This window comes from Rhagoletis zephyria, unplaced genomic scaffold (assembly GCF_001687245.7).
Source record: "Rhagoletis zephyria isolate East Lansing unplaced genomic scaffold, Rhagoletis_zephyria_1.1 Rzeph_scaffold_10312, whole genome shotgun sequence".
Lineage (NCBI taxonomy): Eukaryota > Metazoa > Arthropoda > Insecta > Diptera > Tephritidae > Rhagoletis > Rhagoletis zephyria.
The window spans coordinates 5,118-21,614 of NW_016167390.1; the positions used below are offsets into that span (position 1 = coordinate 5,118).

At 41.5% G+C, this 16,497-nt stretch overlaps 4 protein-coding genes across 4 annotated transcripts; all 4 read left to right on the plus strand.

The window, feature by feature from the left end:
* The first annotated feature begins 1,657 nt into the window (after nt 1-1,657).
* LOC108376371 (uncharacterized) lies at nt 1,658-3,383 on the plus strand. The gene is made up of 2 exons (XM_017632573.1): nt 1,658-3,123; nt 3,198-3,383. The coding sequence occupies exons 1-2, from the start codon at nt 1,864-1,866 to the stop codon at nt 3,204-3,206; spliced, it is 1,269 nt and encodes a 422-aa protein (XP_017488062.1). The 5' UTR covers nt 1,658-1,863; the 3' UTR covers nt 3,207-3,383.
* Nucleotides 3,384-11,394: 8,011 nt separating this feature from the next.
* LOC108376368 (uncharacterized) lies at nt 11,395-13,656 on the plus strand. Its single transcript, XM_017632570.1, has 3 exons — nt 11,395-11,897; nt 12,796-13,070; nt 13,136-13,656. Exons 1-3 carry the CDS (start codon nt 11,395-11,397, stop codon nt 13,654-13,656), a joined length of 1,299 nt encoding a protein of 432 aa, XP_017488059.1.
* A 253-nt stretch (nt 13,657-13,909) lies between these two features.
* On the plus strand, nt 13,910-14,893 carry LOC108376369 (uncharacterized). The gene has a single exon (XM_017632571.1). The coding sequence runs from the start codon at nt 13,910-13,912 to the stop codon at nt 14,891-14,893; it is 984 nt and encodes a 327-aa protein (XP_017488060.1).
* Nucleotides 14,894-15,011: 118 nt separating this feature from the next.
* LOC108376370 (uncharacterized) lies at nt 15,012-16,460 on the plus strand (the record flags this gene model as incomplete). Its single annotated transcript, XM_017632572.1, has 2 exons — nt 15,012-15,600; nt 15,687-16,460. Coding segments are annotated over exons 1-2 (1,363 nt in total), but the record flags the coding sequence as incomplete, so codon positions are not given.
* Between the last annotated feature and the right edge of the window lie 37 nt (nt 16,461-16,497).

Genomic DNA, 16,497 nt, shown 5'->3' on the forward strand with positions numbered 1-16,497 from the left:
ACATGAATGTACATAACTTTATCTAATCAAATTGATATGTATGATTTATATTACACTGAAATACTTTTGATTTTATATGTAATTCCATTTACGTTATTTATGAAAACTTAATCACAAAAAGGGAGATGTTATGTAAAGTATAACTACTTATGGTAACTACATCTCTTATACTAATCTATTACCATATGTCTAATTACTTGTTACTTAGCCACCCTATTATTATTTATCTACTCTTTCTCCCATACTTGTACTTACACTGGATACTCATTAGCTTTACTTCACTAAAGAGACATTATCAGTCTGGCACTCAAAGACACAACACCATTGATTTATTTATTTTGCCCACAAACTAAAAAATTTAAAATATTTTCCAATATATATTAAGTTCAGTTTATTTTTAAGCAGTTCGCAATTTGTTTCCATTAAATTAAAAAAAGTACTCTTTAGCTACCATTTTTGAAGAATTTGATTTAATTTTTCCCTTCATACATCCTGCTTAAATGCAACCTTTTGTAAGGGAGACTGAAAACGTTGTTGTCACTATTGAGCAAAGAAATATCAAGTTGTTTAGACAAAAATGTATTGTTTGTATTAAATCTAAATTTATTTAACTAAGAAATTGGGAATATAACCAAAATATTGTATTGTATTGTAAACAGAGTATCTGAATGCTACTAATAAATCATAATACTACTACTACTACTACTACTACTACTACTAGCAAACCTTTGTGGCGACCACGCTGAAAACACTGTTCGATGGCAACCTTAATTCGGCGACGAACAACAGGAGAAAGAAGACTGAACACTTGACGAACATGACATTCCATTTTTGATAGTCATACAGTGAACAACATATGTAAATTAGCGTATTAGTAAAGAGTCATTTTTGATACATTAATTTTGTAGTAGTGTAATCACTGTGTAATAGCAATAAGTACAAAATAGTAGAAACATGGCAATACTGCCATGGAATAAGTAAAACGTACTAATATACCAAGATGGCAATACCGCCAACGAATAAACGCCATTCCATTGTGTGTCGGCTACAGCATCAGGTGTGCAAAGAATCCGAGCTCGCGACTTAAGTTTCAAAAAATTAATTAAAAACGGAAAATGAGTGAACTGATGCAAAGGAAGGAGATCGCAACTGCCCTGGAGGACATGGGCGTGGAGTTTCCGCCAACGGCCACTTTAACCCAACTACGGGGATTGTTAGCAACAACGGTAGGCGCAACGGCACAANATGCAACCTTTTGTAAGGGAGACTGAAAACGTTGTTGTCACTATTGAGCAAAGAAATATCAAGTTGTTTAGACAAAAATGTATTGTTTGTATTAAATCTAAATTTATTTAACTAAGAAATTGGGAATATAACCAAAATATTTTATTGTATTGTAAACAGAGTATCTGAATGCTACTAATAAATCATAATACTACTACTACTACTACTACTACTACTACTACTAGCAAACCTTTGTGGCGACCACGCTGAAAACACTGTTCGATGGCAACCTTAATTCGGCGACGAACAACAGGAGAAAGAAGACTGAACACTTGACGAACATGACATTCCATTTTTGATAGTCATACAGTGAACAGCATATGTAAATTAGCGTATTAGTAAAGAGTCATTTTTGATACATTAATTTTGTAGTAGTGTAATCACTGTGTAATAGCAATAAGTACAAAATAGTAGAAACATGGCAATACTGCCATGGAATAAGTAAAACGTACTAATATACCAAGATGGCAATACCGCCAACGAATAAACGCCATTCCATTGTGTGTCGGCTACAGCATCAGGTGTGCAAAGAATCCGAGCTCGCGACTTAAGTTTCAAAAAATTAATTAAAAACGGAAAATGAGTGAACTGATGCAAAGGAAGGAGATCGCAACTGCCCTGGAGGACATGGGCGTGGAGTTTCCGCCAACGGCCACTTTAACCCAACTACGGGGATTGTTAGCAACAACGGTAGGCGCAACGGCACAAGGCGACGCCAACCAAACGGCAAAGTCGCCGGCAATGCAAGACGCCAATAGAACCGTTAATAACGGCCAGACTCAGCGCAACTCAGCAGCAGCGACGGCTGACAAACAACGCGAAATTGTCCGGGCAGAGGTTGGCGAATCAGCAGTGGAGGAGCGCCAATCACCGATATCGACGGCAGCGTTCGGGAGCGACAAACGTGAAGCTATAGCGGCGGTGATGTGCGGCCAACGTGGAGTAACAACTGAGGCGGCGGCTGCGAACGCCGGCGCAGACCACGCGGTTCATAGAAACCGTTCAGACGATGACAGCGAATTAACCGCTATGGAAGAACGCCTAGAAAAACGGTTACGTATCTTACAGCTAGAAGCGGAGATCAACAAACTTGGAGCGGGCAGAGTAAACCGCACCCTTCCGATGAACTTAAGCGAGATTGAAAAAACACTTCCGAACTTCAGTGGCGACAACAAAATAAACGTCGAAAAGTGGATCGCCGAGTTCGACGACACAACCAGTGCTTACGCCTGCAACGAAGAATCGAGAATGATCATCGCTCGACGTCTTCTTACGGGAAGCGCCCAAATTGTTTTGCGCATAAGCCGCATCAACACGTGGGCCGAACTGAAAGCTGGACTCATAAGTGAGTTTAAAAAGCCACTCAGCGTGAAGGACCTCTTCCACCAACTGGAAACACGCGTATGGGAGAAGTCAGAGACGTTGGGACACTACGTGTTGTCTATGCAGGAGCTGGCGCAATCGGCTCCGATCGGGGAGCACGAACTAGTCGAATTTATCATAGACGGATTGAGAGACAAATCAACAAAAACCCTTGTCTTCAGCGGCGTCACAACCATCGAAAAACTGAAGAAGTTGATTCCGCAGTACGAGCGGCTACTAATGGCAAGCTACAACAAACGGAGCCCTTCAATCGCAAGCGGGGGCGAGGTACAAGTAAGGTGTTACAACTGTTCCAGGTATGGCCACTACTCGATCGACTGCAAGGAAAAGAGGCGTGAACGGGGTTCCTGTTTTAAGTGCGGGGCAAAGGACCACCTATTTAGGAACTGCCCACTTAAGGTCGTAGCAGCAGTGGAAGAGGACGGCGACTACAAAGCAGTACATTTTAAGGAAATGGTAAGTGTTGCATTCAGTCTAAACCGTGATCGTCCTCATTATGTTTGCTTTTCTTCTCTGCTTGACACGGGCAGCCCATGTAGTTTTGTGCGACAATCGTCCATTCCGGCCAAGGTGAAGTACGAGTACGACCAAAAAATGCGTACGGTTAGAGGTGTCGGAAGGGCCAATGTAAAACCCTGCGGGTGTATCTTTGTACTAATTATATTTCAAAACACAGTGAAATACTTGAAAATCTACATATTGGCCGACAATGAATTGCCCTTCCCGTTATTGTTGGGGAGAGACTTTATGAAGTCGTTTAACATTAGTCTAGTGTATAAAAATGTATTCGTTAATTTAAATAAAACCACACCCAAATCAGAGAAAGAAGTTTCTTTAATTTCGATTGGGAACGTAGAAGAACGTAAGATCTATTCCGATAGAAAAAAAAGTAGGGCTAATTCAGTTACAGGTACTGTAAATGCGGAGACAGAACTTATCGATATTTTTAACATCGAAAATGATGTAAAGGATAATGATTTAATTGACATAAATCCTCGGTTACCTTCAGCCTGGGCAGATAACTTCCGACTTATGGTAAAAAATACTTACGTGCATGAACAAATCGAACTTCCGACCGTTGATTATGAGGCCAGAATTATACTTACGTCAAACACTCCGACCTTCTGTGCACCTAGGCGCTTATCTTTCGCCGAGAAGAATGAAGTTACTCGAATTATAGAAGATTTGCTTAAGAAAAATATTATTACACAGTGAATCCCCTTACGCATCACCAATTGTCCTTACGAAGAATAAATAATATAAAAAAAAAACTTTTTAATATACAACGCTTTTATAAATGGACTAAAAAGTAGAAAATAATATTTCTCAGTCCCATAGAATTTGTTTTGATAACTTTTGATTTGGAAATTTTAGCAAAAGTCGTTATAACCAATTTATGAGATTGAAAATGGAAACCGTGGGGCGCATATAATAAATAATAATAATATAATAGATTGGCGCTTACACATATGTTAGTGTTTGGCCGAGCTTCTCCTCCGATTTGTGGCGTGCGCCTTGATGTTGTCACACAAAGCGGAGGGACCTACAGTTTTACGCCGACTCCGAACGGCGATTGTATTTTTATGAGAAGCTGTTTTTCATGGCAGAAATACACTCGGAGGTTTGCCATTGCCTGCCGAGGGACGACCGCTGTTAAGAAAAAACCTTTTTTCTATATTTTTGCGATGTTGCTTTGACCAGGGTTTGAACCCAGGCATTGTGGAGTGGAAGCGCGCACTGCTTACCACTACACCACAGCGGCCGACCTACACCACAGGGGCGCATATAATAGCCACCTGAATTGATATGAAGGGTAATATATGTTCATATGTATGTGGATATATGAATAACGACCGCTTAAAATCGATCTCAAATTTGTACTTTCGCTGAAGAAATTTTAGGTCTATGTTATGTAGTTTGCCTATTGTCAATTAAATATAATGCTTTGTATTGCATGCGCCCCACGCTTTTCATTTTCAATCTCATAAATTGGTTATAACGACTTTTGCTAAAATTTCAAAATCAAAAGTTATCAAAACAAATTCTATGGGACTGAGAAATATTATTTTCTACTTTTTAGTCCATTTATAAAAGCGTTGTATATTAAAAAGTTTTTTTTTATATTATTTATTTTCTACTTTTTTGTCTTGTCTGTATAAAATTTCGCGATAGATATTAAAATAATTCAACGATATTAATAGAAAGGTGCACACAGATGCATTTTCATATGTATGTACATACAAACGAGCACCAATTAATTTTATTTAAAGAAATGGCGTGTCGTCTATTTCCGCTGTAGCGAACGTAGTACATAGGGCGACATCTAGATGTCATCTAACTCGCCCTATTCACTACAGATGTCGCCCTATGCACTAGACTTTTTATAGGAACTTTTGAAGAAATGGCGTGTCGTCTATTTCCGCTGTAGCGAACGTAGTACATAGGGCGACATCTAGATGTCATCTACCTCGCCCTATTCACTACAGATGTCGCCCTATGCACTAGACTTTTTTATAGGAACTTTGCAAAGCAAAGGTTTTATGGTGTCGGACACACAACATTGAAAGTTTCTGGATCCACAACATTGAAAGTTTCTGGAGCCACAACATTGCAAGTTGATAAAAGCGTTGTAAAAAATCAGGCGAAACAAGGATGTGCATTGATTATTGAAATCTAAACAAATCGATCGTCGGGGATAATTACCCCCTCCCATTAATAGAAGACTGCTTAGAGTACCTAGGGGAAAACAAAATATTTACTCTATTAGACCTGAAATCAGGATTTTACCAGATTAAGATGGCGGGGGAGTCAGTAAAGCACACTTCGTTTGTGGTCCCAAACGGACAATACGAGTTCTTGAGAATGCCGTTTGGACTGAAAAATGGACCAGCCATTTTCCAGAGATTTATAACTAAAATCTTAAAAGAATTCATTGAGAAAAACGAAATAATGGTTTATATGGATGATATCATCATCGGGAATAAAAGAGTAGACGACCATTATAATCTAGTTAAGAGAGTGTTAGAGAAACTAACCGAGTATGGCCTTCAGATAAAATTAAGCAAATGTAAATTTGCATATAGTGAAATTGAGTACTTAGGTTACGTGTCAAAAGCCGGTATACGCCCCTCCGAAGCCCACATAAAGGCTGTAACAAACTACCCAACTCCCAAGAACCAACGGGAACTGCAGGCGTTTATTGGGTTATGCTCATACTTCAGAAAATTTGTCCAATCATTTTCAACATTAGCTCGCCCACTATACGACCTTCTTAAGAAAAACAAAGCCTTTAATTTTAATGAAGAATGTGTCCACGCCTGCCGACAGCTTAAGGAAAAGTTGGTATCAAGTCCAGTGCTGGCCATATACAACCATGCTAGGGAGACAGAACTGCATTGCGACGCTAGTGCTCACGGCTTCGGCGCAATATTGTTACAAAGACAGGATGACGGCCAATTACACCCTGTAGCATATTTTTCGAAAAGAACATCCGATGCTGAGAGTAGATACCACAGCTTTGAATTAGAAACACTAGCTATAATTTACGCACTACGCCGATTCCGAGTATATTTAGAAGGCATTAAGTTCAAAATATTGACCGACTGTAACTCGTTAAGGTTGACAATTAACAAAAAATTGGTGAACAGTCGAATAGCAAGATGGGCTTTGGAATTAGAGAATTATAACTACTCGATATCTCATAGAGCGGGCACAAGAATGCCACACGTAGACGCACTTAGCAGAAATGATTTCGACTGCGAAAATATAATAGGGGTAATCAATAGCGAAGACTTAGACTTTCAACTACAAATTTTGCAGTCTCGAGATGAAGATATAGTGAATCTGAAAAATAAGTTGGAAAATGAGAATATGAAAAACTTTGCCATGGAAAATGGCGTTATATATAGGTAAGACAACGACACTCTAAAATTATATGTTTCGAAAGAACTCGAAAACGAAATAATGAGAAACACACACGAGCAGTTAGGGCATCAAGGTGTCGAAAAGTGTTACCAAAAAATTAGGATGAACTACTGGTTCCCAAATATGAAAAATAAAATAAATAATTTTAAACAGAATTGCCTAAAATGTATTATGTACTCCGCCCCTAGCAACCCAAACGCAAGACAGCTACACAATATTCCAAAGCATCCAAAACCTTTTCACACAATACATTTAGACCATTTAGGCCCACTTCCGTCTTTGCAATCGAAGCGAAAGCACATTTTGGTAATAATCGATGCATTTACCAAATAGGTGAAATTGTACCCAGTCTTAACGACAAGCACCAAAGAAGTGATCGCTGCACTTAATAAATATTTTGAATACTATAGTCGGCCTCAAAGATGTATAACAGATAGAGGTAGTTGTTTTACATCAAAAGAATTCGAAGAATATATAGAAAATAAAAATATAACCCACATAAAAGTAGCAGTACATTCCCCGCAGGCAAATGGGCAAGTAGAAAGGGTAAACCGAAGCTTAATAGGCATGTTGGCAAAACTCAGTGACCCGGTAACTCATTCAGATTGGGTGAAACAGTTAAATAAGATAGAATTCGCACTAAATAACTCGACAAATAGATCGATTGGGGTAACACCAAGCCAGGCATTGTTCGGCGTCAAACAACGTGGTGAAACTATAGATAAACTCGCAGAATATCTGGACGAGTACATTTCAGGCCCGTGGGGAGGGATTTAGAGAAAATACGCAACGGCGGTGAAGAAAGTATACAAAAATTGCAAAAGTATAACTGAGATCGAAGTGAGCAGAAGAACGTAAGGGTAAACTCGTTTCAAGAAGGCGATTTCGTGGTGATCAAAAATATAGACACAAACGTAGGCGTTAACAAGAAGCTTCTGCCCAAGTTTAAGGGGCTGTACTTAGTCCATAAGAAACTTCCTAATGACCGGTATGTGGTAAGGGACATTGAAAATGGGCAAATTACTCAAATACCATACAAGAGTATAATCGAGGCATGTCACATTAAACCATGGAAGAGCAGAGAAGGGCACGGGTATATGACTGAACGCAACACTTAAGAATAGACGTAGAAATAGTCTGTAAGCATATATATATTTAGTTTGTAACGTATGATCGGGCCGATCATTTAGGTCAGATTGGCCGAGCTGTAGTAGTGTAATCACTGTGTAATAGCAATAAGTACAAAATAGTAGAAACATGGCAATACTGCCATGGAATAAGTAAAATGTACTAATATACCAAGATGGCAGTGGTAGCGGCAGCATAGGCGCCAGTGCAAGCGTCGACTGCAACGATACACCGCAAATAAATTCAGTTTTTGGTAAGTTGCCGTTTCCCAAGCTCAATTACAAATTTCAAGTGGGATCGTGGTTTATAAAAATCGACGCTTGGTTTGAGCTTCATGGATTTGGTGTGCGCAAGGAAAAGGATAAATACACAGCCATAATCGCGCATGCAGAGGATTATATTCTCGACCAAGTGTTCGACTTAGTTCGCTCACAACCAACCGTGGCCCCATATTCGACACTAAAAAAGGCAATATATACAGAAACTTAGTGACTCAGCAATGGCACGTCTGGACAAGTTAACTGGGATCCAACTAAATAGGCGACGGAAAACCCAGTCAGTTGCTCAGCCAGATGCAGCGTACAAACGCCACCAAGGACGAATCAGTTATCCAGCAGTATTGGCTTAAACAAATGCAATTACCGCCGACGCAGTTCTAGACGCTTTAAGCCGTGACGCTGGCATTTCAACATTTTCGAAGCCCTACGTCGCCGTAATCGAAACATCCGATGAACGAGTGGTAACACTCGAAAAACATGTAAAAAAGCAAGACGCCCTGCTCGATGCCATCAATAAGAAACTCGACCAACTTTTGCCCTCAAGCCGTAGCCGTCAGCGAGAACGCTCCCAAGCCGCCGCTAAACGTTCTAACACACCACACCGCAGCGCTAGCAGGCAGCAAGCACCTACTTGCTGGTATCATCGAGAGTACGGTACTCAAGCCCGTAAGTGCTTAAGCCCGTGCGACTTTCACAAACCGTCAGAAGCAGCAAAAAACTAATTTCAACCGAAGCTCAAAAGCTTGAGTTTCGGGAAAGAGACAACATCGAGCAAACTCCCGACAATAAGACAGTTCAACAGCCATAGGGTGAAACAACGTCAATACGAACTCCAGGTAAAAGCCGAAAATCTCTCAAACTCTAACCGACTTTTTATTAAAGACGCTAAAACGGGCGAACAATTTCTGATTGACACCGGCGCGGAGGTGTCGGTGGTACCCTCAACAAGAGCATGTCGTTCGTCAAAGTGTGCACATAATCCGCTTTTCGCAGCCAACGGCACCACCATTAAAACCTACGGCGCTACCCGACGAACGCTTGACCTCGGCCTTCGACGTGCTTTCACGTGGAGTTTCGTGGTAGCCGACACCAAACACGCAATCATCGGAATCGATTTCCTCAAATACTTCAACTTGGTCGTCGATGTAGCAAAATCAAAATTGATCGACACAACAACATTGTCTCGGGCAGGCGTTTGCAGCCTTGAAGGGTTCACATGTATCAAGACGTACGACGAATCATCCGAGGTCGCAGATTTGCTCCGCGAGTTCCAAGAAATCACACATCTCAACACGTCATGACCAGCGGCAGATCAAACAGGTGTCAGGCACTGCATCGAGACAAAGGCAGCGCCGGTTTTTACCAAGCCGAGGCGTCTTACCCCAGACAAGTTCAAAGCTGCGAGGGACGAGTTCGAGTACCTAATCAAGCTCGGAACCTGTCGCCCATCGAAAAGCGTATACGCTTCTCCCTTGCATTTAGTACGAAAGGCAAATGGCGAATGGCGCCCGTGTGGCGACTATCGCGCGCTCAACGCGCGAACAGTACCAGACCGGTACCCGCTGCCTCACATCCAAGATTTTACGCACTTCTTGTACCAAAAGGTCTTCAGGAAAGTCGACCTCAACTGAGCGTATCATCAGATCGCGATAGAACCTTCCGATATACCCAAAGACGGCGATAACAACGCCCTTTGGCCTCTTCGAGTTTACGCGCATGACGTTCGGTCTTTGCAATGCCGCCCAGACGATCCAGCGGTTTATGTACGCAGTCTTCCGTGGACTCGATTTCGTTTTCGTCTACATTGACAACGTCTGCATCGCCTCCGATGATACGCGCCAGCACAAAGTTCACCTGCGGAAGGTTTTCGAACTTCTCCGACAACATAATGTCACGATAAACCCGGCGAAGTGTGTGTTCGCAAAAGCAAGCATCGAGTTCCTCGGGCACACGTTTACCTCCGAGGGCTTCAAGCCCTTACCAACCAAAGTGCAAGGCATCATAAACCTTCCACTCCCTAAAATCTCCAAAGAACTGCGTCGATTTTTGGCAATGGTAAATTTTTATCGTCGATTCCTCCCACACGCAGTACAGCACCAAGCACCGCTCGTTCAATTAATACCAGGCCACAAGAGAAACGACACAACCCCCCAATCAACTGGACCGACGACAAAATTCACCACTTCAACGAGTGCAAAAAGCAGCTCGAGAATGCAGCACTTTTGGTACACCCAGCGCCGAATGCACGCACCTCGCTTAGTACGGACGCCAGCAGCACAGCCGTTGGTGCCGTACTACACCAAATTGTCAACAACGAGTTTCAGCCGATGGGGTTTTTCAGCCTTAAACTAACAGAGACACAACAAAGATACAGCACTTATGACAGGGAACTGCTGGCGGTGTACCTGGAAATCAAACATTTTCGAGGCATTCTCGAAGGAAGGACGTTCGAAGTACGCACGGACCACAAGCCATTGACTTACGCTTTTGCCCAAAAACCTGACAAGGCTTCGCACCGCCAGATACGCCAATTAGATTTCGTCAGCCAATTCACGACCAATATCATCCACGTTTCGGGCGTCCAAAAAACACTACAGCCGATGCGCTCTCACGCATTGAAGCTATAGAAGCAACAACAATAGACTACAATAAAATCGCCGAAGCCCAGTTAGACTGCCAGGAAATAAAAGGATTTTTGAATAGCAATCAAACGTCACTTCAGCTAAAACAAATTCGTATACCTGGCACAAACGTTACAATCTAGTGCGACATCGCAACAGCAAGGGCTCGTCCATTTATACCGCGATCATACCGTAAAGTCATCAACAGCAAGATGCACAGTCTTTCTCATGGCGGGGTGCGCGCTACCACTAAGCTAGTAAAATCTCGTTTCGTTTGGCCCAATAAGGGTAAAGACATCTCCGATTTCGTCCTACGATGTACCAGCTGCCAAAGAGCAAAGGTCAGCCGGCATGTTCGCTCACCACTACAAACAATAGCGTTACCCTCGCAGAGGTTCGAGCACATCAATGTCGACCTTATTGGTCCTCTCCCACAGGCCGGGAGATACCTGTACTGTCTCACAATTGTCGACCGATACACTCGATGGCCAGAGGCAGTACCGCTCAGGGACATGACAGCAGAGACGGTCGCGAAAAAACTTGTAAGTATCTGGTTTGCACGTTTTGGCATCCCAGCGCGCATCACTACCGACCAAGGCAGGCAATTCGAGTCACACTTGTTCAATGAATTGTCTCGCATGCTCGGCATCACCCACCTCCGTACGACAGCGTATCACCCACAAGCAAATGGCATCGTGGAACGATGGCATCGATCGCTCAAAGCATCCATCATGTGTCAAAAAAAGTATGATTGGCCAAATCGATTACCGATGATCATGCTCGGATTGCGCTCCGCATTTACGCCGGACATCGGTACAACAGCCGCTCAGCTCGTCTACGGCACGACACTACGCTTGCCGGGAGAGTTTTTTGACGAATGCCGTCCTCAACCACAGTCCGAGTTCGCAAAACAACTTGCCGATGTAATGCAAGACATACGTCCAACCCTCACAGCAAACCACGACAAAACCAAACCATTCGTGTTCAAGCAGCTAGCGGACGCAACCCATGTGTTTGCGCGAAACGACAAGATACGGGCGGCGCTTCAACCACCATATGATGGACCATATCTTGTAGTGGCCAGACAAAATAAGCACTTCACAGTTAAAATAAACCGCGATAAAATCAACATCTCCATCGACAGGCTTAAACCGGCGTTCATCGAATCTGATAATATCGACGATCCGCCGCAAACGACGACTCAACCATCGAAACCAGCGCAAGAGTCTACCACGAACACGATTACTCTATCTCAGCGACATCTTGCCACATCAACTCAGCCGATTTTACCCCAAGACATTCCCACTAGGGATGCCAATCCCGGGATCCCGGTGTTTTTCAGGTCCCGAAAATCCCGGGATTTACTTGTNGATTTGCTTGTATTAATCCCGGGTTCCCGACCATTTTTAAATATCGGATTGAAAGTAAGAACTTGTTTATTACAAAATTTTATTAAAATAAAATCTTTTAAATTTCCAAGAAACTTGTTATATTTCAGTTATATAATATGGCGTAAATTGATTTGAATTGAACACTGCATCATTTGGTAATATTTACAAATAAATCAACTCATTCAGTCGAACGGAGTAAGCTTTTATTGTTCAAAAATTTTTACAAATGAGGTTAAAAAAATCATTTACTAGTGTATTAAAAGCTGTGAGTTTAACCATATATGTATATGTATATGTACTTATATTTTTACAGTTAGCTCAAAAATGTTACTTAATCGACTTCTGCTGTTCTGTTGGTTAACATTCTGCTGGTTAACATTTACTGTGCAGGTACATGATCAAGAATTTGTTTTCAAGTTGATCACACATACTGCTTGTTAAAATTCATTAGAATTGACAGCTTCGACGTAGCTGCACGCAACTTGAGTCAGTTTCAGTTTCAAGATGCTTAAAATTGCAACTTGAAAGCAATCTCTTGATCGTGTAAATGGCCGGTTAGTTCAACATAAAATTTCCCCTTTTTGCCCTGCTAAAAGCTATGAGTGTGCCACATTGTCAACTGAAAATATATGCAACAGCTGATTTTCACAGAACTATTGCTTAATAATTTCGTAAATTCAATTAAGGATTTTGTACAAAGCTAAAAATCAGAAGGGATTATGAGTGAAACCGCCAGTTGCTCAAATGCTCAGTGTAAGTAAAACCCACATTACATTTGAGTTTTTAAATTGATTGCCTTTTTACAGCATTCGTTCCACACGAAACAAAGGCAAACGATGCCAAGTCGGTATGGTATCATTATTTGGTTACTAGAGACAAAAGTGAGGTAGCCAAATGCAAAAAGTGCAACAAAATCTTACAAACGAAAGGTGGATCCACTAAGGGCTTACACACGCATTTAAAAACACACAATTCAAACATTGTGCCTAAGGGAGATGAACGTGATGAGTCGCCCGAGCATGTTCCTGGCAAGCAGCAAAAGATTGTAAACTTTTTTCCAAGTAAAGCTCAAAATACTCTTGAGACTTAGCGCGAATGACTGCAGTCGACGGATTTACCTTTTCAGCATTTGTTAAGTCGGCTGACTTGCGACAATTGATGATTTCAAACGGTTTCCACGTACCTAGATCGCGGGAGACGATTCGAAGTATGGTGCTTAATTACCAGAAAGGTATTCAAAAGAACGTTGTGGAAGAAATTCAAAAATTTTATAGAGACGGTGAAAGATTTAGCTTGGTATTTGATGAGTGGACGTCCATCTCAAATAAACATTATTTAAACATTAACATATTTTCCAAATCAAAATTTTGGAACTTGGGTCTAGTTCGTTATAAATGTTCAATGACAGCTGAAGTGTGTGTCGAAAAATTGCAAGAGCGTTTACTTGATTTTCAATTGAATCTTGACCAAAATATTGTAGCTATAACAACGGATGGAGCAAGTACGATGATTAAAGTCGGAAGGCTTATAGAACCATACCAGCAGCTGTGCTTTGCGCACGGTCTCCAACTAGCAATTATCGATGTTCTGTATAAAATTGGATCAAGACCTACAACACTCAGTAAGTACTTTGTAATTGTCAATTAATAACTGTAACTAATTACTTTATTTTGAGAGAGGCTAAGAGCTTTCCTGTTGAATTGGTGGCTTTACTTGAGTTAGTAATAAATTCACACTCGCAGCATACAGCCGTCTTTTCTTTAATACGGTTCACGTGGTTTGTATAGCAAACGTTTTTTCACATGGTGCCGAAACCAGGGACGGCTGTGAATATTCTTAATTTTTATAATTTTAGCGGAGAATATTTTTCGTGCGAGCTAGGAAGCGACTTCTTTGAAAAATGGACTTAGTTTATCGCGCAACTTGCAGAACCCAACTGACCAAACTCTGCAATGCGGCAGAAGGCCAATTAAGGGCTGCTGCAGAAGGTGAAGTCGATAATTTGGTGGACGCCCTTAATAATTATCTTGAGCGTATAAAAAACGTTCACGAAAAATTAAAAAGGGTAGATGAAGCGACATTAGCAGTCCTTGGCGATGACGAAAAAGAAAGGGAGCTGGAAACGGTATTTGAGTATGACGACAAAGCTGTAAGCATTATAGCGAAACTGGAATTTAAATTACAGCGTTTGTCAGCAGCGGATTCTCGAAAGATCCAAGAATCGGCCAATGGCGGTGAGCATGCCGATTATCGAGGAGCAAAACTAAAGCCGATGGAGCTCAAGAAATTTGATGGAAAATTGGAAAACTGGTTACTCTTCTGGGAACAATATAAGCACGCTATACACGAAAATCCAAAATTGGACGTAGCCTCGAAATTTAACTACTTATGCGAAGCCCTCGTAGGTAAGGCAGCATCGACTATAGCGGGATTTATGCCAACGGAGAATTGCTACAAAGATGCAATTCAACTTCTGCTTGAAGAATACGGCGACAAAGACAAAATGATCGAGAAGTATATACAAAAGATTCTGAGCGTAAAAATGGTACATTCAGCGAGTGATGTGAAAGGTTTGCGGTTCTTGTATAATGAAACAACATCCACAATGAGATCGCTCACTGCATTGGAAGTTCCCTCGTCGCAGTACAACATAATGGTAAACTCCGTTCTTCTGAAAGCTATACCTGCGGAGTTGCGCATTGAGTTTCATAAATCAAAAGGGAGAGCCTCAAATAAGCTTTTGAACTCTACAGTTATCGACAAAGAGCAAGAGAGTGCCGTTGATAGTGAGCAAATAACAAAGTTGCTGGAGTTTATAAAACTGGAAGTTGAAGCGCTGGAAAAAGCCAGAAGCAGAAAACAAAAGGAGCGACGCAGAGCGTAAAAACACAAAAATAGTTAACGGAACCGCTGTGGGCTTATATACCAGTACAAATGTAGTTCGCAAGCCGTGTATTTTTTGTAAACGATCAAATCACGACATAAAAGATTGCAAAGAAAACATGGACATCGAACAGCGAAAACATATATTAAAGCGAGAAGGTAGGTGTTATCGTTTCGCTAAGCCTAATCACAGTTCGAAGTTTTGCAAAAATCAATGGCTGAAATGCAACAACTGTAATGGCCGACATATAACGCCATTGTGCGAAGCTAAAACTAAAAGATATGAAACTGCTATTCCTCCGTTGGGAGAGCACCAGACCTCCAGCAGTTCGGTCGCGGTGGTAAATAGTACCTCCACTACATTACATTCGGTAGCGCGTCCGGAAAGTAATGATATTTATTTGCAAACCGCGAAAGCCATTTTGTCGAGCGAAACTAAAAGAGTGCTTTCACGAATAATAATGGACAATGGCAGTCAAGGCACCTACGTGAGCGAATCTTTGGCGAATTACCTAAAACTAACAACCGTCGGTTACGACCAAGCCCGCATATTTGCATTCGGTGAAAATAACCAGCGAAAGCAGTTAACTCGGTTGAGACGCGTAAATGTCAAAGTGCAAAGTCAATATTCGGACCAGATGATTGAAATATGTGCTTCCGTGGTGCCGATAATATGCGCGGACGTTTTACCCGAGCCGCGCTTCGAGGGTCGCTCGTTTATGCATTTGCAAGCAAAATTAAAAGAATATCTAGCGAAAACTTAATTGGTGGCATTAATCTTCTAATTGGCCAAGATAACTATTGGAAATTTCACCTGGATACTAACGATAATATCGGTGAGAATTTAGTGGCAGTAGATACTTTCTTTGGATGGACCATACAAGGCTGCTGCGGCTACAATGAGAATTCTAAGTGCGCGTTAAGCATAATTGAGAATCGCGAAGAGCAAGTTGATGTTACCAAGTTTTGGGACTTAGAAGCTATCGGTATCGCAGTTTATAATGAAAACGCATCCGCTGTGCACGACGTGCAAATCGAAAAAATAGTAATGCGCTATTCGGTGAGTTTGCCATGGAAGATTCCGAAAGAGACTTTACATAATAACAAATCGAATGCACTGAACCGGCTCCGTGGGCTAACGATTAAACTAATGAAAAATCGCGAAAAATTAATTGAGTACGACTGCGGTATCAGAGAACTCCTTAATGCCGGAATCGCGGAGCGCGTATTAGCTAATCATAATGATCAAATCGCTTATTATATGCCTCATCGACCAGTATACAGAGAAGACAAAACAACAACGAAAATGCGTATTGTTTTCGACGCATCGTCAAGTGAAAATGACCTCGCTTCCCTTAATGACCATCTAAGCCCAGGTGAGAATTTATTGGCTGACTTAATGTCGATTTTGCTGCGATTTCGGTGCTACCATATTGCGATAATTGCTGACATCGAGAAGGCGTTCTTACAAATATCCATTGATGAAGCAGATCGAGATACACACCGATTCTTTTGGTACGAGACGTTATCAGAATCGTTTTCGAAATTGCCTCCAGTCGTTGAATTACGTATGTCAAGAGTAACATTTGGAGTAACGTTTAGCCC

Bases quoted from the DNA above. Each gene is read 5' to 3' on its own strand.
- LOC108376368 (XM_017632570.1), top strand. From the start codon at position 11,395: ATGCTCGGATTGCGCTCCGCATTTACGCCGGACATCGGTACAACAGCC. The intron at 11,898-12,795 runs GCCGATTTTACC...TTTGAGTTTTTA, and splicing joins CATCTTGCCACATCAACTCA to AATTGATTGCCTTTTTACAG. The intron at 13,071-13,135 runs GTAAAGCTCAAA...TTACCTTTTCAG, and splicing joins GATTGTAAACTTTTTTCCAA to CATTTGTTAAGTCGGCTGAC.
- LOC108376371 (XM_017632573.1), top strand. From the start codon at position 1,864: ATGAGTGAACTGATGCAAAGGAAGGAGATCGCAACTGCCCTGGAGGAC.
- LOC108376369 (XM_017632571.1), top strand. From the start codon at position 13,910: ATGGACTTAGTTTATCGCGCAACTTGCAGAACCCAACTGACCAAACTC.